This window comes from Stomoxys calcitrans, chromosome 5 (genome assembly GCF_963082655.1).
Source record: "Stomoxys calcitrans chromosome 5, idStoCalc2.1, whole genome shotgun sequence".
In the NCBI taxonomy this organism is placed as follows: domain Eukaryota; kingdom Metazoa; phylum Arthropoda; class Insecta; order Diptera; family Muscidae; genus Stomoxys; species Stomoxys calcitrans.
Genome location: NC_081556.1, coordinates 45,803,808 through 45,828,896, shown reverse-complemented (window position 1 = coordinate 45,828,896; position 25,089 = coordinate 45,803,808). Strand labels below are relative to the sequence as shown.

The window sequence follows — 25,089 nt, the reverse complement described above, 5'->3', positions numbered from 1 at the left end:
GAGATTTTCTTGACATTCTTCTAGTTAAATACTAAAACGTAAAAAGTTGTACTTTCTATACAAACTAGGGCGCCCCGCTAGCCAAGTTGGTAGCATGCTTGGATTACCAGTGCAGAGGTCGTGGGTTCGATTCCCGCCAGAAGCCTTGGTCTGTCGCTACTGTGGTATCACAATGGACTTAAAATTGTCTAAGTGAGTCTGTAAAGGACTCTTACCTAAACTAACCTATACGAACTAAGCTAAGGCCCTGAAATTAGGGATGCAGGTACAAAATTTCGGCGTAAGACCCTTAAAATTTTTCATTTTGTTAGATTTTAAGATTCCCAAAATTTGAGAACAATTGGAAGATGTTAACACGTGCTGCTGGGGCCTCAACGTTTTGAAAATCTTAATTTATTTGGCTATTTGTTGACTTCGGGGTCTTCGGCGACCCATATCTCTGAAGCGGCGATCCGTCCGTTCGTCTATAGAAATAATAAGGACTGACGTCAGTGATAACTACATGATAACTCCTGTACTCCTACGCACATTCTCCTTTAAACTGAAGGCACTACCCCTTTAAAAAAATTCCTTCTATTGAATATTGTTTTTATTAGAGGCAAAGTTTACAAGCGCTTCGCATATTTTTGCATGTGTGATGGTGTTATTTATATGCGTTAGAATTGTTTCTCAGTCTTTAGAAAAGAGAGAACGCCTAGTTTGCTAACAAGATTTCGAATGGAGATAATACAAATAAAAAAAATGTTTTGAAAACAATTAACCGATTAACTTTATGTTCAAGACGCAAGCGTCCCCTTCATAGATGTATTTAGTGATTATGGCCACGGCGATGGTTATTCTTTTTTCTCGGCAGATTCATTGCTTTCTTCCTTTTTTACTTCGGTGGTATCTTTGCCCTTTGTACTGGTGGGGGACATGGTTGCACCAGCGGGTAAAGCCTTTTCCAAAGCTTTGACAAAATCCTCCAGATTTCCCGAATACGCAGCTGCCACAGCTTCGGGGGACAACTCAAACTGTGATACCACTGGGCCCAATTGTGCCGATCCTAAGGCACTGGAAAAAAGCGATAAGGCTTGCTGAAATTGCGGGGAGGCTATAGTGTCCTTTATTTGCTGTTTCTTATTTTCATCAGCATCTTCGGTTTCAGGCAGGTGAACGGAGAGAGAATTAACACGCTCGGGATCCGATATTAAATCGTTTACGGCCTCCGAGCCAGTCAAAGCGGTGGAAAGATCAATGTTGAGAGTACGTCCAGCGCCAGCTTCGGGTGAGAGGTTTGATAAGTAGGATTGGAATGCATTGTTGGGAGAGTTGGAATTTGAAGATTTCTTACCACCTGTAGCCGAAGCACTAGCTGCTGCGCCTGTCTCCGAAGAGGTCCCACCGGTCGAGCTGCTGCTTTTATTTTTATTGGCCTTGGGTGCTGATGGGGTGCGGGGAGCAGATGAGTTTTCAGGTGTAACAAGGCCAGCAGCATTACTGGAACTATTGCGATTAGAGGAGGGGGTTCGGGTGCTGTCCGAAGAACGGCTGCTTTCAAAAATATTATTAATAAATCGTTGTTGGAAACTAAAACAAACAAACTTACTTCATTGATCCCAATAATGAACTAAGACCTCCCATTTGTCCCACACCCCCAAATAATTGCATCAATTGTTGTTGTGACATATTATTCAACATATACTGCAAATCTCCTCCATCTTGACCACCACGAGAAGCGGATGGTGGGTTATTCATGAGCTCGTTGACACGGCGACAGTGTTCTTCATCCTTATCGGTCTTCGGTTCTTGCATCCAAAAGAACATACGACGAGAGCTTGATTTAAACTTTAGGACATAAACCCTTCCAGTTTTACATTGTTCGACACGTTTAAACTCGAAATCATCGGGAAATACGATTAAATCATCTTCCACCTTAAAGCAGAGATAACAACAAATGTCACGCAATAAATCAAAAAATGTTTAATCTATACACGTATATATAGATATATATATTTATATATATTGCGTTTGCTTCCCAAACTTACCTTGCCAGAGGTACGGTCCTTCCAGCAAAAATGCATTAGGCCATCCTCGGATTGTGTCAAATACACCAAACCCTTGCGGGTATCCGGATGCACCATTTTTCCAATCAAGTTCATTCTTCCAGCACGAAATTCGACCAAATTAGAGCCGCTGGATCCACCTCCCGAACCAAGACTTTGACGACCAAACATACTCTTGCTTAATTTTTCTATATAGACGTTGTTAAATAAAATAAATACATGAGAATTAAAACACCCCATAGCATTGCTTAAAATTTTTAAATAATTAACAAATCTTTACCCTTAAATTCTTTCGTATAAATGAAATTTACTTTCTGTTGCTGCTTTTGAATGACAAGCAAGTTTTCTTTCTTCTTCTTCTTTTAAATTACCTTTATTTGATAGACGATGTTGGTCGAAATTGATTAGACTTGATTTTGACTTATCGATTAATCGACTTTTTGTGTAGAAAAGTCGGAGTCGACTTTCACTGGTTAAAAGGTCGAATAATATATTTAAAGTCGAATGGTCGTAAAAGAGCTGCACAGAGAAAAAAGACGCTAAAGAGATACAAGTTTTGCTTTACTTATGTATTTTTAAAAATCGACTATTTGATAGTCTACTTTTTAATAAACAAAAACTGAAAAATAAACATTATATGGGCTGATCGCTTTGCTTAAGGCCAAAACAGAATAAGCGCGTTGAGCTTTGTTTTTGAGCATAGCGTTTGCAAAAATGCAACTCTGCACACAATTTCCACAAAAGCAACGTTAGAAGTTAAAAAAAACAAAATTCAACTTTGACGCGAACTTAAAAGCGAGTGTCTGTGTGTTGTCACAAGTGAAGTAGTGTTTTTGTAACTTTTTCGGCAAAGTTAAAAATTGGTTATATTTTGTAATTTGCTTTTTTAACATTTGTTTTCAGAGTTTCAATTTATTAAACCTAGTACTGAAGCCGAATTGCCACATATGTGATCAAGTGTGCTTTCGTATTGAATGAAACTTCATATCGTACTTATGGATGTTATACCATTTTTATGGACATTTCAATTCAAAATTTTTTACGATTTATGATCGATTTAAATAAAGGGTGATTTTTTTGAGGTTAGGATTTTCATGCATTAGTATTTGACAGATCACGTGGGATTTCAGACATGGTGTCAAAGAGAAAGATGCTCAGTATGCTTTGACATTTCATCATGAATAGACTTACTAACGAGCAACGCTTGCAAATCATTGAATTTTATTACCAAAATCAGTGTTCGGTTCGAAATGTGTTCATTCACCGTAACGTTGCGTCCAACAGCATCTTTGAAAAATACGGTCCAATGATTCCACCAGCGTACAAACCACACCAAACAGTGCATTTTTCGGGATGCATGGGCAGTTCTTGAACGGCTTCTGGTTGCTCTTCACTCCAAATGCGGCAATTTTGCTTATTTACGTAGCCATTCAACCAGAAATGAGCCTCATCGCTGAACGGTGAATGAACACATTTCGAACCGAACACTGATTTTGGTAATAAAATTCAATGATTTGCAAGCGTTGCTCGTTAGTAAGTCTATTCATGATGAAATGTCAAAGCATACTGAGCATCTTTCTCTTTGACACCATGTCTGAAATCCCACGTGATCTGTCAAATACTTATGCATGAAAATCCTAACCTCAAAAAAATCACCCTTTATTAGTGATCTTAAATTATCATTCAATAAAGATATGCATAATTCACCGTAGAGAGATTTCGAATGTTGTTACTCGTTCGAAGTGGTACTTAGTTCTAGGAGCTAACTAGTAGCGACATGCCGCTGCGCCAATACAAATTTCGCTTCAATTAATTGCCAATATAATTAAATGCTCCCGAAATGGGCACCAAGCAACTCTGCCTCAATGATGTTGTGTATTTGTTGTTATTCGACTTTTGTGTTTTGGCAAAGAAAAGAATCCGTTGGATTTCACAATAATTTAATTGGCATTTTCGTAGTCTAAACACAAACAAAAGTCGACAACAACACACAACAAAGACAACATCATTGAAACAGAGTTGATTGGCACCCATTTCGTGAGCATTAAATAATATTGGCGATTAACTGAGGCGAAATTAGTATTGGCGCAGCGACATGTTGCTACTCTTTTGCTTAAGGCGCTATTACACGGCATGTAGGTGGCTTATGACATGTCACTTTTTTTATTCGCATGTAATGGCTGGTACCAAGTTATATTCATTTACAGGTAGTGGCAGTTGCCCAACAACAAAATATTGAGTGCAGCCGTCAAAATCAGTGATTAGTGCAACTCTGATTTTGTGTAAGTAACTATTAAGCGGCATTGGTTCTTAATTATAATACACACACACATAACAAAAACTCGTTGACAGATAGTGCACTTCGCGAGAAAAAATTTTACTCAGCTATCGCTTTGAATGAGGTCAGTATTAGGCATATCACACGACATGTACAACTCAAAATGTGCAACATTTTATATGTCTTAAGACAACTACATGCCGTGTAATAGGGCCTTTATAGAAATTAGTACCACTTCTACGGAATGTGTTCGCATTTTCTTCGTCACCAATTTTTTTATAATGCGTTTTAACCATTTTCGGACGAAAAGACCAAGTCAGTACTGTGCTTAGGGGTTATTTTATTTTCTCTTTGGGGTTTATTTAATTGTGGTTTATTTCGTAGCGCCTGCGTTCGCATTTTTTTCGTCACCAATTTTTTATAATGAGTTTTGACAATTATTAGGGCGAAAAGATGAAGTCAGTACTTGGCTTTATAAGTAAAAGCCGATGACATGGTTATTGCAATCGATTGTTCGCTTTTGATTTTCTTTAACTAAAAGTCGTATAAACGATTAAACGAAAATCGCCTTTTCGATCCCTACTCTGTTCCGTCATTCTCTTTTTTCGATGCATTGAATTGTTGTTTTGTGTTTCATGTGCAAATTAAATAGATTAAAAAACTTGAGAAAAAATTGTGAATTATTTAATTAATTAAATAAACGAAGGCAATAAAACAATATCTTATAGACAAAGTATCGGTGGAGCAAGGAGAAACGAAAACCTAAAGGTTTGTAACTCTTACAAAAACAACAAACAAAATGAACGATGCTCCAAAATGGAAGAAAATGGTTCACGACAAAGTGAACAGCCACAGCCAGCCAGCCAAGTCAGCTAGGCCAAGCAGCCAACGAACCAAGCCATCACCAACCACACATACAAAAAGCCTTGTTTTATTTTAACTGCTGAAACGTATGTTGTTGTTGCTGCTCAAAATTTCTCCAAAAGTGTGGTTTTAGCCACGCCATAATTATTTGGCTGTGTTTGTCATATATTCGGCCCCCCAAAAAAAACGAGAAAAAAAAACTAAACTCCCCAAAAAAGTGTGTCGCTGCGTTTTTCTTCTTTTGTGCATGTGTATGTTTGTGTTTTGAATTTTTAATTATTTTCGTTGTTGTTTTTTTTTATGTAATTATCACCATTGCTATGTAGATTTCCAGTCGTATATTTTTTGGTTTATGTGGCCGCTGCGTTATTGATTGTGTGTGCTCTCCCGAAGACAGGTGGGCATTTCTATGTGTGTTATATTTTTTTTTTTTTGTACAAATGCTAACAGAGAGTGAGGTTGGGAGGAAATTTGTTGACCACTTCGCATTACATACATACATATATGATCCGATTGAATCCATAGAATTTATGTAATTGGCAAGAAAATAAAAATATACATACATAAATGCGTGTTTAATGCATGTACACGATAATAGGGGTCTTTGTGCCCCGCTCAAAGCAGGGAGTTGTAAATTTACCCTATTGTGACATTTTTTTTCTTTTCTTTTGACTTAATGACTATCAATCGATACTCGAATTGTTGAGACCTTGCCACGTATTTTCGAATAAATGCATGGCACAGCTACTTGTATTCAGACAATGATGATAGGTGGATGACCGGTGACCTTGGATATAAGACGCCGTATAAAGCGATAGCACAGAATGTTAAAAATTTTGTATGAATTTTCTTAATTGTTTAATTAGACTTTATCTTCTTTAAAACCCGAAGTTCAATGTCTATGTATTTGGGAAAGAGAATTAAAAGTATTTTTTTTGTTGCTAATGCAAATTTGCCCATGAACATTCCGTTAAGGAACAGGGGCAAACTTCTCACATGTCAATGTGGGCTGTCCGATTCAAGTTTAATAAGGGACCTCCTTTTTATAGACCAGTCTGAACGGCGTGCCGCAGTGCGACACCTCTTTTTTACATGGCACAGTACCTCACAAATGCTGCCAGCATTAGGAGGGGATAACCACCGCTGAAATTTTTTTCATGTTTTCGCCAGGATTCGAATCTAGGCGTTCAGCGGCATGGGAGGACATGCTAACCTCTACGCTACAGTTTTGCTTGGCGGTCTGTAATCAGACTCACTTTGGCATTTAGTTCATTGTGAAAGCGCAGAAAAAGGAAGATGTCTTCTAAGACACGATGAGTGAGACTTCTGTTCTAGCCGATGAGAGCAAAGCGGTTGACCCCATAAAGTTGAGACGGGCCAAATAGTATTGGAGCGTTAGCAGCCCCCAATTCGTGATCATCTGTCATGCATTGCACTTGTCGTCATATCTTGCTGGAACCAGATTTCACAGCTTCCAGTTCCCCTGGAATGTATAAGCTAGTTCGTAGTCTTGCAAGCTCGTCTGCATTACAATTCACTGTAATATGACTGTTGCCTGCTTCCCAGATCATACATTTTAAACTGTTTAACCATACCGTTGAGAGATTTGCGTCAAGAGAGGCTTTTCAAATGAGAGATTAAACGGCTGCGAGGCTATCTGAGAAAATATGTATGTCAGTCTTAGCTAGTCCACTATTTCTTTTATTGCAAGAATATCCACTTGATAAACACTGGGAGCTTTGTCTTTGTCCAATGAGCGACAAACCTGGACTTGGTAAAATGTCTGATACATATCCCAGGTGATGTGGATTACATACTATCTGAGCCGCTATTTGATAAAAGGTACTGTTCCACTATACCCATAGAGCTGATTGGAGTTTCACCATCCCTGGTAATGTAAGCTATGTAGACTTCTATACGGTTCCAGAATGGACGTTCATGTGGGCTTGAGATGTACCTTGAAGAACTGTTACTGGGTATATCGAAGTGACTTAAAAAGAGGGTGCGAATATTAATTTGCCCACTATGGACATACACCTGAGCCAGTAATCGCTTTAAATATTAAAAAGTAACCTCGAAAAAGAAAATTTATGTCAGGTTGTTGTTGTTGTATCCACATTTGCATGTGGAGGTGGTGATCCTCGTCAAGTTCTGTAGGCGAGCAAGCTCGTTCCGGTTTATACGACCGATCGCCGCGGGAACATGATGACCATCGGTTATTTAAAGGCGCCAATAGCTCGCCTTGTGGTATCGAGCATCGTAGGCACTCGTTATTTACGCAAGAGCCGGTGCGACCCGGCCTCTCACTGAGACTCTCCGCTCGATACCGCTGATTGTCCGCGACTGTTGTTGGAGCTACTCCATATGGAGCATATCACTATCCACATACTGCGGACGCACCCGGTAGGTCACAGCTAAGCTTCTTGTGATAGCGATGACCACCGCACAGAACGGACTTCGAAGTTCCTCACTTGCCGCAACGATTTTGCATAAGTGAGCTCGTAGTCCTATTGTCCTGTTTTGATACCGAAAGCAGGAGGTCAGTAAAGCTTCCGGTATCATAACAGGACACTTATACAAAATTGGTGCGGCAAGTGGCTTCAATCAGCCTAGGCCATGTGATAGGACGGTCCTCGGTGCGCTGGACCAATCGATACGGTCAGCCATGCCAAACAATTTAGGACATCGCCAACACGGGACGTGGCCTGAAACGTTGGGTTGCGAATTACATGTGTGGTCGCCAGTCATTTGTGGAATTTAGGGATAGGAAGTCGAAACCACATAGAGTGGAATAGGGATTTCCCCAAGGCGGGGTGATATCTGCTCTACATATCCTCCATTCCACCTCCTCCAGACGGTTTAGAGATCGTATCATATGCGGAAGATTGTACGACCATGGCATCACTCATTGTTGACATCTGCGATAGGTTCAACGTCTTCCTCAACCAACTTTCCGCTTATTTTGCTGCAACAACAGATTTGAACATATCTGCCACCAAATCTTCAGCCACATTGTTCAATACAAATACATGTGAGGCAAATAATGGTACGCAAGTCACTTGCCGGCAGCACTAGCAGTGCTAACAAAGAAACCCAGCACGGCACGGTATAACTATGAGCACCACACAGGCTGGAACTTTGAGCTCCAGTCTGTGTGTGGTTTTTTGTTATCTTGAAAGCTACCGTCCACAGGTTGCGAATAGTGAATGCTCCATATGGAGTAGCTGCAACTGTATTCACGGACAATCAGCGGTATCGAGTGGAGAGAGGCGGCACTGGCTCTTACTTAAATACTGAGTGCCTATGATGCTCGATATAACAAGGCGAATTATTGGCGCCTTTAAATAACAAATGACCATCATGTTTCCGCTGCGATTGGTCATATAGAACGGAACGAGCATAACGAGTATAGCCACCTCCACATGCAAATGTGACTACAACAGTAACAACAAAGAAACCTTGTTGACCACCTACAAAGTTATTGGCTGGTCAGTGGTAAGCTACGCAGCATCAGTGGGGTCTCGTTAGCAATGTGGCAAGCAGTGGAATGTTGTTGTTGTAACCACATTTTCATGTGAATGTGGCGATTCTCCTGTAGGTGCGCAAGCTCGTCTCGGTCCAAAGCGATCACCGCGGGAATAGGGTGGCCATTGGTTATTTAAAGGCGCCAATAACTCGCCTTGTCATATCGAGCATCATAGGCACACACTATTTATGCAAGAGCCTATTTGTCCACTCGATACCGCTGATTGTCCACGTCTGTCGTTGCAGCTACTCCGTAAGGAGCATTCAACTATCCGCAACCTGTGAACGCGCCCGGTAGCTCGCAGCTAAGCTTCTCATGACAGCAATGAACACCACACAGATCGGACCTCAATGTACCAGCTTGTGCGGTGCTCACAGCTACCCCGTGCTGGGACGCACTGGAATAATATTCATATCTGTTAGAATGACGCTCTCCGAACTGCAACGGGCTGTCTCCCACATCCATCAGGAGACAAAGATCATACCTGTGCGAAGACATAACTACATGCTGTCTAAGCAAAACCTTCTGGTCTGTTATCGCAAGGGCTATCGAAATCATCATCTTGTGGATTGGTATCCACCGCTCAGAAGTCTTAAGGTTGATCTTCATGATCTAGAGCGAGAAATTCGGCGCTACAAGAAAGAACCCCTAAATCAAGCAGCACATCCATGGGGTCTGGACAACATTCATGCAGACATGGTAGCAGATGTGGTAAACAGCTACTGGATGAATGTTGTCTTTGGAGAAAGACCGCCACCCAACGCACCTGAAAAAATTTGTAATCTACTCGACAATATCTTTCATTTGATATCCATATTGTCTTGGTTGATCCACTTCCCCCAACGGGGCTTTTTGGCGCAAAACGGACTGCTGATTCGTGTTCTTGGGGTCAACTCACACACCAAATTTCAGCGAAATCAAAGATGCGTCCTATAAAGTGCAGTTTTGCCGATATAACAACACAACACACTGTTACAGCAACAACCCACTCGACTCAGAACCAGATCCCTCTGGACACATCCCACCTTAGATCCAAAGTTCCTGGATATGGATTTTCAATAGAACTAAGCAGACGAAAGATAGGACACAACACACTGCTACAACAACAACAACAACAATAGGTTGCAAATAGTAGAATGCTCCATATGGGGTAACTGCAACTTCAGTAGCTTCAGCTGTTCACCGCTCCCACTACGGTATCCACATGAATGATATTTACGTTACATGATCCTAATCTTTCATAGATATCATCAATGCAAATGCTTGAAACCAATGCAAATTTTCCCATGAACATTCCATTAAGGAACAGGGGCAAACTTCTCACATATCAATGAGTGCAGTCCGATTCAAGTTTAAGCTCAATGATAAGGGGTCTCCTTTTTATAACCGAGTCCGAACGGCTGGCCATAGTGCGACACCTCTTTTGAGGAGAAGTTTTTACATGACATAGTAACTCACAAATGTCGCCAGCATTAGGAGGGGATAACCGCCGCTGAAAATTTTAGGATGGTCTCGCTAGGAATTGAACCTAGGCGTTCAGCGTCATAGGCGGACCTGCTAACCTCTGCGCTATTGTGGCCTTGAAACCATGATCTTATAATTGTCTGTATATGATACGATTTCGATGTTGTCTGGAGTGAGCAGAATAGAGTATTGGTAAAGTGGAAAAATTCTACGGGGCTTCAACTTCTTATCCCTAAATTTCACATATCACTGGCGACCGTACATAGAAGTCGCTCTCCAATGTTTCAGCCCTAGATGGAGGTATGTATTGGCAATGCCTCTAAAAAGCTTGTCATGACTGTCCGTATCGAAAGCCTTTGACAAATACAAAGTCACGAAGACAGCCCTATGAAACGGCTTTAACTGGTTGAGACCACAGCTAATATTTGCAGAGTGATAGCAGTAATCGTGCTATACAATTTAGCAAATCCATGTTTATGCGTAGCAAATAGAAATTATCCGACGTGGCTTGGCAGAAGTTTTGCCTTAAGTTTCTTTGCTACATGGGAGAGAAGGGAAATCGGCTTTTCAGGCTTCAATAATGGGATCACTCGTCGGGCACCATGACATTGCACAGATTTTTCTAAGGTATTCGGCCAGTCGTACATCCAGATTTTATAACACACTCTGTACTAATGATTTCCTCAAGGCTTTGGGCCTTGGATGGCTTGGCGTTGCAGGTGGTATTTGTAACTTCGTCCTGGGTAAATTGTGATCATTTTTTGGCTCAGAGATCACGAATTCCATGAATGGCCCTCCATGTCTCTCTATCACTTTGGGGTTGGTCAATAAATTAAATGTTGAACCATCTGATGCATTTTTTCGGAATAGTCAATGTTACATCGTCAAAAGTCGAAGAGCTCCTATGACGTTCTGCTTAACACCGTTCGTTTTTATCTATAAAAGTTAGACCTCTCTAACTAAACTAAACCTGAATGGGACAACACAAATAAAAATAAGATAAATTCCCCCTTTTTATACCCAACACCGAAGGATGGGGGCATATTCATTTTGTCATTCCGTTTGCAACACATCGAAATATCCATTTCCGAACCTATAAAGTATATATATTCTTGATCAGCGTAAAAATCCAAGACGATATAGCCATATCCTTCCGTCTGTCTGTTGAAATCACGTTACAGTCTTTAAAAATAGAGATATTGAACTGAAACCTTGTACAGCATAAGATTCTGCTTATAAATAGCAGTTTAAGTTCGAAGATGGGCTATATCGGACCATATCTTGATATAGCCCCCATATTGACCGATCCGCCGATTTGGGGTCTTAGGCCCAAATTTATGATCCGATTTTGCTGAAATTTGGGTCAGTGAGATGTGTAAGGCACTTTAATATCCTCCTTCAGTTTGGCTCAGATCGGTCCAGATTTGGATATAGCTGCCATATAGACCGATCCGCCGATTTAGGTTCTTAGGCTCATAAAAGCCACATTTATTATCTGTTTTCGCCGAAATTTGGGACAGTGAGTTGTATTAGGCCCTTCAACATTCTTTTTCAATTTGGCTCACATCGGTCCAGATTTGTATATAGCTGCCATATAGACCGATCTTTCGATTTAGGGTTTGGTGCCCGTAAAAGCCACATTTTTTATTCAATTTTGCTGACATTTGGGACAGTGAGTTGTGTACGGCCCTGAGTTGTATTAGACTCTTCGAAATACTTCTTCAATTTGGCTTAGATCGGTCCAGATTTGCGTATAGCTGTCTTATAGACCGATCTCCCGGTTTAAGGTTTTGGGCCCATAAAAAGCGCATTTGTTGTCCGATGTCGCTGAAATTTGGGACAGTGAGTTAAGTTAAGCCCCTCAATATACTTCTGCAATTTGGCCTATATCGATCAAGATTTGCGTATAGCTGTCATACAGACCGATCTCCCGGTTTAAGGTTTTGGGCCCATAAAAGGCGCATTTACTGTCCGATGTCGCCGAAATTTGGGACAGTGATTTGGTTTAGGACCTTCGACATCCTTCTTCAATTTGGCCCAAATCGATCCAGATTTGGATATAGCTGCCATATAGAACGATCTCTCGATATAAAGTTTTGGGCCCATAAAAGGCGCATTTACTGTTCGATGTCGCCGAAATTTGGGACAGTGATTTGGTTTAGGACCTTCGACAGCCCTCTTCAATGTGGCTCAGATCGGTTCAGATGTGCATATAGATCCCATATAGACCGATCTCTCGATACAAGGTTTTGGCGCCATAAAAGGCGTATTTATTGTCCGATTTCGCCGAAATTTGGGACAGTGAGTTGCGTTAGGCAACTTTCTTCAATTTGGCCCAGATGGGGCTAGATTTGCATATAGCTGCCCTATAGACCGATCTCTCAATTTAAGGTTTTGGGCCCATAAAAGGCGCATTTATTGTCCGATTTCGTTGAAATTTGGGACAGTGATTTGTGTTAGGCCCTTCGACAACCCTCTTCAATTTGGCCCAGATCGTTTCAGATTAGCATAAAGCTGCTATATAGACCGATTTCTCGATTTAAAGTCTTGGCCCCATAAAGGGCTCATTTATTGTCCGATTTCACTGAAATTTGACACAGTGACTTATGTTAGGCTTTTCGACATCCGTGTCGTATATGGTTCAGATCGGACCATATTTCGATAAAGCTTCTATGGGGGCATAAATTATGCATTTTTCACCGGATTACGACAAAAGGTGGCTTACATATATACTTGAGGTGGTGGGTATCCAAAGTTCGGTCCGGCCGAACTTAACGCTTTTTTACTTGCTTCTTTCTAAAATGTTTGGAAACATGTATGTTATGGCATCACTTACTCCTGGTGCTCTGTATATCTCATGACATTGCGATTATTTTGTATATTTATGCCTCGATAATATTACTTAAACAAATTAGCCCAACCATGAATTCATCGTTGATAGCGTCATCCACAAATTTCGTACGCAATATGTGAAGCATTTTTGTACATTGAGTGGCAACAATTGTCTGCTTTTGTTTACCCCCTTTTACCACTTTCATTCTACATAGTATGGTGTTGAGGATATATGATGACGAGTAGTAGTGTGTATGGTATGTAGCAAACTCAGTTCGTTTGCACTTAACGCCATTTTGAGTTGCTGTTGTTTGCTGAATTGTCTTGGAATTATGTTCAGTTTTTTTTTTAATTTTTTTGACGATCATTCAATTTTTTTTGTAAAACAAGTGGTACATTTATGGCTTTCAAGGCATTTTTTTTAATTTTGTGATTTAATAAATCATTCTTAAATCGTAAATTCAAAGATTATTAGAGTAAAATATTTACTAGTTTGAATACTATTTTGACTGCTGCAGGTGTAAGAACGAACATTTCAGTATTGTTCAGTCGTTATCACAAATTTCGTATTTAAAAATTTGCTTTATTTTTATGAATCGAGGAAAAGTCGGCCATGATTGCTATTCCATTTCGCTATTAGTTAACTTAAAGAGTGAGAATGAAAAAAAAAAACAAGTAAAAAGGCGTTAAGTTCGGCCGGGCCGAACTTTGGATACCCACCATCTCGGGTATATGTGTAAACCACCTTTCATCAAAATCCGGTGAAAGTTGTATACCCTATGTCCCATAGCAATTATATAGAAATATGTTCCGATTTGGACCAAATACTAATTAGTACAAGTTGTTGTTCTATTGAGTATAACAAAATATTGGTCTTTTTATTAGCTTTATCTAAAAATAAACCCATCTCAACCATATACGACATGGATGCCGAAAAGCCCAATTTCGGCGAAATCGGACAATAAATGCGCCTTTTATGGCGCCAAAGCCTTAAATCGAGAGATCGATCTATATGGCAGCTATATCCAAATCTTGGCCAAATTGAAGAAGGATGTCGGGAGGCGTAACACAACTTACTGTCCCAAATTTCAGCAAAATCGGAAAATAAATGTGGCTTTTATGGCCTCAAAACCTAAAACCGAGAGATCGGTCTATATGGCAGAAGTATGTCGAGGGCTTAACTTAACTGACTGTCCAAAATTTTGGCGACATCGGACAATAAATGCGCCTTTTATAGGCCCAAAACCTTAAATCGAGAGATCGGTCTATATGACAGCTATGTCAAAATCTGAACCGATCAGGGCCAAATTGAAGGAAGATGTTGACGGGCCTAAGACAACTCACTGTCCTAAATTTCAGCAAAATCGGATAATAAATGTGGCTTTTATGGGCCTAAGACCCTAAATCGGAGGATCGGTCTATATGGCAGCTATGTTCAAATCTGAACCGATCAGGGCCAAATTGAAGGAAGATGTTGACGGGCCTAAGACAATTCACTGTCCTAAATTTCAGCAAAATCGGATAATAAATGTGGCTTTTATGGGCCTAAGACCCTAAATCGGAGGATCGGTCTATATGGCAGCTATGTTCAAATCTGAACCGATCAGGGCCAAATTGAAGGAAGATGTTGACGGGCCTAAGACAACTCACTGTCCTAAATTTCAGCAAAATCGTATAATGAATGTGGCTTTTATGGGCCTAAGACCCTAAATCGGAGGATCGGTCTATATGGCAGCTATATCCAAATCTGAACCGATCTAGGCCAAATTGAAGAGGGATGTCGAAGGGCCTAATGCAACTCACTGTCCCAAATTTCAGCAAAATCGTATAATGAATGTGGCTTTATGGGCCTATGACCCTAAATCGGAGGATCGGTCTATATGGCAGCTATATCCAAATCTGGACCGATCTGTGCCATATCGACGAAGGATGTCGAAGGTCCTAATACAACTCACTGTCTTAAATTTCAGCAAAATCGTATAATGAATGTGGCTTTTATGGGCCTAAGACCCTAAATCGACGTATCGGTCTATATGGGGCTATATCAAGATATAGTCTGGACATGTCTAGATCGTCTTAGATTTTTACGCTGATCAAGAATGTATATACTTTTTAGGGTCGGAAATGGATATTTCGACGTGTTGCAAATGGAATGACAAAATGAATATACCCCCATCCTTCGGTGGTGGGTATAAAAAACAAAAAATACAATTCGCTGTAAAATTGTCATAATTATTTTTATAAATAGGAAGCCGCAATACAAATTGGCGTTCAGCAAACCACAACGCCCCGTTTCTGCACATTCCGTTTATTTGAAATTCATTTTCTGCGAATGTTTCTGTGGTTTAAACAAATTTCTGAAAATCCAATCGTACAATCGTCCGCATATGATACGATTTCTAAGCCGTCTAGAGGGGGTGGGATAGGTAGAGGTTAAACAACGCCGGAGATAACATCCCGTCTTGGGGAACTCCCTGTTTCACTCTACGGTTCTTCGTTTAAATCCAATTCCTTTGCAGTTATATCCATTGCAGTGTAGAGTAACAAAGGTTAGCCTTGCCTAACTTTGTCTGCCTTGCTTGTTCTATCATTAGAAAATTATTCAAAGAACTCAAATGATCATCGTGATGTGTTGATAGATTGTGTGTAACGATTAAAATCGCTTCAAACATGCTTCGAATGAGCGGCTCTTTTGCAAATAGATTAATTGTTGCCTTACGACAATTATAACATACATCACATCATATCACCATTAACTACATTGTCATCACCATCATTATGATCAGTAATAGTAGCTCAAATATATGGATGAAAAAAATAAGATTAAGCATCGAACGAGATGGAACAAGAAATTAACATTCCACTAAGGAACAAGTTTAAGCTCAATGATAAGGGGCCTCCTTTTTATGGCCGAGTCCGAACGGCGTGCCGCAGTCCGACACCTCTTCGGAGAGAAGAAGACGGACATGGCATAGTACCTCACAAATGTTTTTCTGATGATCTCGCCAGGATTCGAACCCGGGCGTTCAGCATCATAGGCGGACATGCTAACCTCTGCGCTATGGTGGCCTTCAATCAACACAGCAATAAGACTAAAACAAAATAGCATGTCCCCAAACCTAGTACATGTATTTAATTACTTAAAGGATTGTTGTTGTAGCAGTTTGTTCTGTTCTATTTTTCGTCTGCTTTGTTATGATATCCAACAACTGTGCCAAGTATGGTTCAAATCGGTCCATAATCTGATATAGCTGTCATATAAACCGATCTTGGGTCTTGACTTCTTGAGCCTCTAGAGGTCGCAATTATTATCCGATTTGCCTGAAATTTTATACGACAGATTCTCTCATGACCATCAACATACGTGTTTATTATGGTCTGAATCCGTCTATAGCCCGATACAGCTCCCATATAAATCGGTCTCTCTATTTTACTTCTTGTGCCCCCAAAGGGCGCAATTCTTATTCGAATTTTACACAGGTCTCCAACATATAATTTAATTGTGGTCCAAACCGGACCATATCTTGATATCGCTCTAATAGCAGAGCAAATCTTTTCTTATATCCTGTTTTGCCTAAGAAGAGATGCCGGGAAAAGAACTCGACAAATGCGATCCATGGTGGAGGGTATATAAGATTCGGCCCGGCCGAACTTAGCACGCTTTTACATGTTTTTATTTTGTCCAGTTACTCTCGTTCATCTAAAAAATTTAAACATTTTCGAAAAATTGAACATTTATATGCGATTTGTTGGACGACAAACAGTAGATAATCGCAACATAGTGGTATTTTTGAACAAGTGGCACAAATAGATGGAAAAGTGGAGCAAAAATTATGGCAGTTAGTATTAAAATAAAAAAGTGGTACACAAGTGGCATCGTCCAAAAAAGGTGTCAAATTTGATACTAAAGTGGTATCAAGCATCAAAGGCAATCAGTATTTATGCAAGAGCCGGTGCCGCTTACTGAGACTCTCCCCTCGATACCGCTGATTGTCCGCGATTGCAACTGCAGCTACTTCGTATGGAGCTTTCCACTATCCGCAACTTGCGGACGCGACCATTAGCTCGCACCTGAGCTTCTCTTGATAACAGTGAAGACCACATAGATCGAAGCTATGTGGTGCTCATACCCATCCCGTGCCGGGCTGTGTGTTGTACACTGAGGCGGCAACCCTTGCCGATGAAGGACTCCATGGAGTAAATCCATGGGTACGCAAACAGTTCGGCTGGGCCGAATCTTATTTACCCTCCACCATGGATAGCATTTGTCAAGTTCTTTGAATGACTTTTTCGCCTCAAATTTCAGGCAAATCGAGTAATAATTGCCCCCTCCAGAAGCTCAATAAGTCGAACTGTGAAGTCGGTTTATATGGCAGCTATATCAGGTTATAAACCGATTTGGACCATACTTGGAACAGTTGTTGGAAGTCATACCAAAATGACATATGCAAAATTTCTACCGTATTGGATAAGAATTGAGCCCTCTAATCGGGAGATCGGTTTAGATGGCGGCTATATCAGGATATGGACTGATTTAGACCATACATGACACAGTTGTTGGAAATCAAAATAAAACACTTCATGCAAAATTTCAGCCAAATCGGATAAGAAATTTGGCCTCTAGAAGCTCAAGAAGTCCAGACCCATACTTAGCACAGTTGTTGGAAGTCTTAACGAAAAAAATTGCGGCTTGTAAGGGCTCAAGAAGTCAAATCGGAAGATCGGTTTATATGGGACCTGCATCAGGTTATACACCGATTTGGACGGTAATCGGCACAATTGTTTGAAGTCATACATAACACTAAATGCAAAATTTTAACCAAATCGGACAAAAATTGCTGCTTGTAAGGGCTCAAGAACTCAAATCGGAAGATCGGTTTATATGGGAGCTATATCAGGTTATAGACCGATTTGGACAGTACTAGGCACAGTTGTTGGAAGTCATAACAGAATACCTCACGCTAAATTTTAGCCAAATCGCACCAAAATTACGGTTTATAAGGGCTCATATTGAGGCTTTTGATGAAAACCCATTTTCCACAGGATACGAAGGGACTCACGGGGACACCGGAATTTTGGAATAATGACGTTGATCGAAGGTTTATAATAACGGAATTTATGGTGAAGGAATCCTTGAGGTGCTTCAAACCATTTAAGTCACCCGGACCTGATGGAATATTTCCGGCGTTACTACAGAAAGAGGCGGACCAACTGGCGCCTCGTCTGGCCAAAATTTTTACAGCGCGCCTAGGACTTTCATATACTCCGAAAGCCTGGCAGGAGGCAAGGGTGGTGTTTATACCCAAGCCCGGCAAGGCAAGTTATGTGCCACCAAAGGCCTACAGACCCATAAGCCTTACATCCTTTCTACTCAAAACCATGTAACGTATTGTGGACACCACGATAAAGAGTATGACATCCAGCGAACTGCTCAAATACAAACACCATGTGTATGTCAAGGGAAGGTCGGTAGAGACTGCCCTGCACGAGGTTGTGCATAAAATAGAAGAATCCTTCAATGCCAAAACGTACACACTGGCGGTATGCATTGACATCGAGGGGACTTTTAACAATGTGCGGACCGACACACTGATCCAATCCTTAGACCAGTACCGGGTGGACCCGGTCCTTAGAGGATAAACCATATGTTAAGGAACAGGTGGATAAATTGTGTGTCCCATAGCATAAATATAAGGGAGAAAGGGCATAAGGATTATAAGGGCTCATGTTGAGGCTTTTGATGAAAACCCATTTCCACAGGATACGAAGGAAATCACGGAGACACCGGAATCTTGGAATAATGACTTTGATCGAAGTTTTATAATAACGGAATTTATGGTGAAGGAATCCTTGAGGAGCTTCAAACCTTTTAAGTCACCCGGACCTGATGGAATATTTCCTGCGTTACTACAGAAAGAGGTAGACTAACTGGCGCCTCGTCTGGCCAAAATTTTCACAGCGTGCCTAGGACTATCATATACTCCGAAAGCCTGGCAGGAGGCAAGGGTGGTGTTTATACCCAAGCCCGGCAAGTCAAGTTATGCGACACCAAAGGCCTTCAGACCCATAAGCCTTACATCCTTTCTACTCAAAACCATGGAACGCATTGTGGACACCATGATAAAGAGTATGACATCCAGCGAACTGCTTAAATACAAACACCATGCCTATGTCAAGGGAAGGTCGATAGAGACTGCCCTGCACGAGGTTGTGCATAAAATAGAAGAATCCTTCAATGCCAAAACGTACACACTGGCGGTATGCATTGACATCGAGGGGGCTTTTAACAATGTGCGAACCGACATACTGATCCAATCCTTTGACCAGTACCGGGTGGATCCGGTCCTTAGAGACTGGATAAACCATATGTTAAGGAACAGGTGGATAAATTTTGTGTCCCATGGCATGATACTTGTAAGGGGTAAGGATCCGCGCGAGCTATGCAGAAGGGCCTAAATGGTTTCGCATATGGCATATGACTGGGCTAGACCCAGAGGTCTCAATGTTAACCCAGAGAAGACTGAAATATGCCTGTTCATGAGCAAGACGAAGGTGAGCGAGTTTAACGCACCACGTTTCCTCAATAAGACGATTTCGATATCTGAAAAGGTCAAATACCTAGGTGTGATTTTGGACAGGAAACTGAATTGGAAGTGTCACATTCAGGGGCGTACTGAGAAGGCTCACAGATGTTGGGCACTATGTAGATGGGCCGTAGGCTCGAAATGGGGCCTGAGTCCGATGATAGTCATACTTACTAACGCCTCAGTAGTTTGGTGGACTGCTATGGAGAAAAAGTGCAACATAAGGACCATACAACAGGTTCAGAGAACATTTTGTCTTGGCATAGGCGGAGCGTTGAGGACCACGCCCACTAGAGCACTGGAGACTATTCTAGATATCCGATCCATTGACATACAAATAAAGTGTGAGGCAGCTACTGGATTGAGGATGGGGGCAACTCATACCATCGCGGTATAATCGAGGCGACGATAAGAAACCTGGAAGGAAGGGAAGAGGTTTCCGATCGGATACCTGAGATGAACTTTGAAGTCGAGTGTGAGGCACTGCTGCCATCGGCACAGTCTTGGATTGACGGAACCCTAGTATTTGCCACCTGGAAGATCATGTTATACGGATGGATACAAAGCTAGAAGACAGAGATCAAGGACTGAGATCTGTTTAAGACTGCCTAACCATAATACTGTCCTGCAGGCGAAAATCCGGGCGATCACGGAATGCGTGTAGTGGTGTGGTGCTAACGCGAGGACGTCGAGTGTGAACATCTTTACCGACAGTAAAATTGCCATAAGGGCAATAACAACCGGGATGGTAAGATCACGAACAGTCCTGCGGTGTAAGAAGGAGATTAAAGCCTTCTCTGAGGATGGAAAAATTATGGGTGCCAGGCCATAACGGAGTAAGCGGAAATGAAAGGGCAGACGATTTGGCGGTGAAGGCCAGAGGACTACCATCAATAAACTTGGTTAACCCGAAGCTTTGTGTAGGGCATGCGGGGAAGATGATGGACGTTGGAGCATTTCCTTTGTCATTGCCCGGCTTTCGCGTCTAACAGATACCTGCACTTAGGTGGAGACACAATTCCAGACATGGACCAACTTAGGGGAGGGGTATTGAAAACAATTAAGGATTTTGTAAGTAGCACGGAATTCCTAACTTAAATTTTTTTTTAGAGGTTACTTTATAGTTTTTAGAGCGCACAACAAACCGATTACAGGCTTAGGTGTATGCCCATAGTGGCATGCGTCGGATTAATATCTGCACTCTCTTTTCAACCTAACCTACTTATGTAGATATCTTCCTTCTGGGTGCTACAAACAAATGCACTAAATCTCTAATACACTGTACCACCGTGGTGGTGAAGGATATAAAGCTATAAAAGCATTGGTTGGCTTCCCTTGCTTTATGGCCATAGTTTAAAATGTGTGTGTTTTGCACATATTTTACTTCTTTTTCAATTGCGGAGTGTGTGTGAGACACTCAACTTGTGACAATTTAAGCAAAATAAATGACATAAAGTTGTTGTTTATTTATTTTGTTATTGTTGTTGTTGTTTTCTTTTTAATATTCTTTCGCTATCTCTCTTTCAGTACTTTCCACAACCATCATCAACATGGATATGACACCAGGACGTGCCATATACATTCCCGATGAGGAATTAAAACCATTGCGGACACCCAAAACATATCGACCCACAGAGACACAAGCTGCGACCAATGCAAATGCTCCGAAAAGTCTGTCGGCCAATGCGACAGAGTTTGTGCCACGGTTTAATGTTTTGAGTCACAATAATGTCCAAGAGCGATTGCAAAGGCATCAAAGGCAATTTATACAAGACAACTATCAACAATATCAACAGCCACAACAACAACAACAACAGCAGCAGCAGCAACAACAATATAATCAATCCTATGCCAATGGCTATAGTGGAGGACATCAGCAGCAGCAATTGACTCATCAAATAAATTCTATGAATATCCAGGATCGTTTGCGCCGCACCAACAATGGGGCTGGCAGTGGCAACAGCAGCTCCAGTAGCAGCGGCAATAACAGCACATTTTTTCCCCAAACGAATCAGTCGTACCATCGCAACAACAAACACCATCACAACAACCACCATAACAATCAGCAACAGCGTTACAACAACCATCACTATTCGCAGCAACATCAATTCCACAATAACCAACACCACCACCATCATCATCATCAAAATCAGTCCCACAACCATCATCAACACCACCACCACAATCAGCAACACTCGAATCAAACCGCCTCGGCGGTGGCTGCTGGCGGCAGTAATGTCGATCCGGCCACTGATGTCCAGAACATTGCTTTGGATTATTTGCAAACTGTGATTCAATGTCTCAACCAAAATCCTGGCCAGTTCGATACCATTGCCACACGCTTCATAACCATATTCGATGGCATGGAGAACAATCATTATGTGCTGTCCATAGCCATGGAGGATATATTCGATGAATCCATCAAGAATCCCAACTTCCGTTACATGGGGGCCCGTTTGTATAATCTCTTGCACATGTTGAATCCCTCGAAGGATTCGCTATTCCACACTTTCCTCAAGTGTAAATTGGACTTCCATCAGGAGGAGATGCGTAACTACATACAGAACAACCAACAGGGCAAGGTGAGGGAGACGGCGCTATTTCTGGCCGAACTCTATATGCAGTTGAGGGGCGATGATTCGCGCATTTATTTAATAGCCGAGAACATAGTGTATTCCTTGAAACAGTTGCTGGAGCATGTGGTGCCCGAGAATGTGCGTTGCATTTGTTTGACTTTGAAACTGGCCGGCTATGATCTTTCGCAGGATTGTACCGAAGACATGAAGTACATCATTGGTCGTTTGGAGGCCATCAACAGTGAAAATCCGGGTAAATATCCTTTGGCCAGCAATGTTATCTCCTTGCAAAAGAACAATTGGGGCCGCAAGACCTCCGGCTCGGACAGTTTGGGCGAAGGCGAATCCTCCAAGCCACCAGAGCCCTTGCGCATCAGTGATGATCCCGTGTTCTATGGACCCGATGGCCGAGAAATAACCGCCGAAGAGTGTGAGTTTCTAACCAATGGCGCTAATCAAGACGCAGCCGCTGCCGGTGGTGGTAATGGTTCGAGCGATAACGACGACGACAATGACTTGGACGAATTGGATCCCGAAATGGATGAGGAGACTGAAAGAGATTATAAACTATTTCTTAAGCAAGCCAACAATTCATAGGTTATATACTATTCTTTAAATTGCTAATTATTACTATTATTATAAATAATGATTATAATTCCTCCCCCTACGCCCCCCTCCATACCGACCCTCTTTCACTTCACACACACGAAATTAAGAAGTAATGTAATGATATGAAATGAAATGATATGAAACGAATCGAAACGACTCAAGGCTCGTAACGAATAGAATATACAGTAAAAAGAAAACAAAAACAAAAAAACATTTAAAGAGAGAGAGAGACAGAGAAACGTATTAAGTACATGAAGAAGAAGAACAACAACACGAACATAACATTACCATTTATTAAACCCTTGCAACAAAATCGCCCAAGAAAACCCTATTTCCCCCCGCCCCCCAAACCCCTACACCAACAGCCCCTGCTGAAATTACAGTTTGAGAAAAAAAAGAACAAAACACAAAAATGAAATGAACATGAAAAAAATATATAAAATATGAAAAAAGCGCATAATGCACGTAAAAAAATGTGATGTTATATTGAAAGTAATCTGCAAACAGACAGACAAAAAAAAATCTTAAATTTAATGTGATATTTTCTCTTCTTTCTTTCTTCTTTTAACTATCTCTTCAGCTAATTTTACTTCTTCTGTATCATCATTTTCACAAAAAACAAAAAAAAAAAACTCCCTTTTTGCCCATAATTTTTATTGTTGTTATATTTTTTTATTTATAAAAATTTTAATTATGAACTTTTTGTGTTTTATGCAAAACGATATTTGGATGAACAAAAAAAAAAAAACAAAACAAACGGATAACAATGAGACAAAGGATTGCAGTGTACCGAAAGTAGATTTAAACAAACTATTTATGCCCAGCCGCCTTTGACGCAACTCAATGACTCAATTTAAGGCTCAGTTTAAGTTCTGCAAAGTTGGGTGTCTTTGTCACAAACATATCTAATGCCGTGATACCAGTTTCAAGTAATTTTGCCTGTTTGTCGATGTCAAACGGTTGCTTTTCGTTCGTCCGGTCTTCTTTTTCCGATCTATATTCGTCTATATAAACGCTTTTTATATCCACCACCGTATATTCATTTTGTCATTCCGTTTGCAACATATCGAAATATCCATTACCGACCCTATAAAGTACATATTTTCTTGATCGGCGTAAAAATCTAAGACGATCTAGCCATGCCCGTACGTCTGTCTGTCCGTCTGTCTGTTGAAATCACGCTACAGTCTTTAAAAATAGAGATATTGAACTGAAACTTTGCACACATTCTTTTTTTTTTGTCTATAGGTAGAATAAGTTTGAAGATGGGCTATATCTTGATATAGCCCCCATATAGACCGATCCGCCGATTTAGGGTCTTAGGCTAATAAAAGCCACATTTATTATACGATTTTGTTAAAATTTGGGACAGTGAGTTGTGTTAGGCCCTTCGACATCCTTCTTCAATTTGGCTCAGATCCGTCCAGATTTGCTTATAGCTGACATATAGACCGATCTCTCGTTTTTAGGTTGTGGGCCCATAAAAGGCGAATTTATTGTCCGATTTTGCCAAAATTTGGGACAGTTGTGTTAGGCCCTTCGACATACTTCTTCAATTTGGCCCATATCGGTCCAGATTTGGATATTGCTGCCATATAGATCAATCTCTCCATTTAAGCCTTTGGGCCCGTAGGCTTAGTCCAGTTTTTTTTTCCTTCTTTAATTTGGCCCAGATCGGCCCAGATTTGGATATAGCCGCTATATAGACCGATCTCTCGATTTAAGGTTTTGGGCCCATAAAAGGCGCATTTATTATCCGATTTTGCCAAATTTGGGACTGTGGGTTGTGTTAGGCCCTTCGACATACTTCTGCAATATGGCACAGATCGGTCCTTATTTGGATAAAGCTGACATATAGATCGATCTCTCTATTTAAGGTTTTGGGGCCATAAAAGGCGCATTTATTGTCCAATGTCGCCGAAATTTGGGACAGTGAGTCAAGTTTGGCGATTTGGATAGTGACTTATGTTAGGCTTTTCGACATCCGTGTTGTATATTCATATCGGTTTATTTTAAGATATAGCTACTAAAAAGACCAATATTTTGTTATACACAATTGAACAATGACTTGTTCAATTATTAGTATTTGGTCCAAAAAGGAACATATTTCGATATAGCTCCCATGGGGCATAAGGTATGCATTTTTCACCGTATTTTGACGAAAGGGGGTTTACATATATACCCGAGGTGGTGGGTATCCCAATTTCGGCCCGGCCAAACTTAACGGCTTTTCACTTGTTTTTCTCTTCTCCTGTAAAGAAAAAAAAATTGCTTAACGTTTTTTATTTATGCTGGAAGACAAATGTCAGAT

The 25,089-nt window shown here is 40.9% G+C and overlaps 2 protein-coding genes across 4 annotated transcripts; one reads left to right on the top strand and one right to left on the bottom strand.

Annotated features, from left to right (window-relative positions):
- Positions 1-571: 571 nt before the first annotated feature.
- On the bottom strand, positions 572-2,431 carry LOC106084066 (proteasomal ubiquitin receptor ADRM1 homolog). 2 transcript variants are annotated; one of them, XM_013247511.2, is made up of 5 exons: positions 2,326-2,431; positions 2,028-2,233; positions 1,589-1,914; positions 1,334-1,530; positions 572-1,261 (listed from the first exon to the last, which is right to left on the bottom strand). In XM_013247511.2, exons 2-5 carry the CDS (start codon positions 2,214-2,216, stop codon positions 834-836), a joined length of 1,140 nt encoding a protein of 379 aa, XP_013102965.1. In that variant the 5' UTR covers positions 2,217-2,233; positions 2,326-2,431; the 3' UTR covers positions 572-833. The 2 variants fall into 2 exon arrangements, with proteins under 2 accessions (XP_013102965.1, XP_013102963.1); XM_013247509.2 differs by having other exon boundaries at positions 572-1,530.
- Positions 2,432-4,906: 2,475 nt separating this feature from the next.
- Positions 4,907-24,584, top strand: LOC106084078 (polyadenylate-binding protein-interacting protein 1). Of its 2 annotated transcripts, none has more exons than XM_013247538.2 (2): positions 4,907-5,091; positions 21,121-24,584. In XM_013247538.2, the coding sequence occupies exon 2, from the start codon at positions 21,144-21,146 to the stop codon at positions 22,764-22,766; it is 1,623 nt and encodes a 540-aa protein (XP_013102992.2). In that variant the 5' UTR covers positions 4,907-5,091; positions 21,121-21,143; the 3' UTR covers positions 22,767-24,584. The 2 variants fall into 2 exon arrangements, with proteins under 2 accessions (XP_013102992.2, XP_013102993.2); XM_013247539.2 differs by lacking the exon at positions 4,907-5,091 and adding an exon at positions 5,501-5,584.
- Positions 24,585-25,089: the final 505 nt, after the last annotated feature.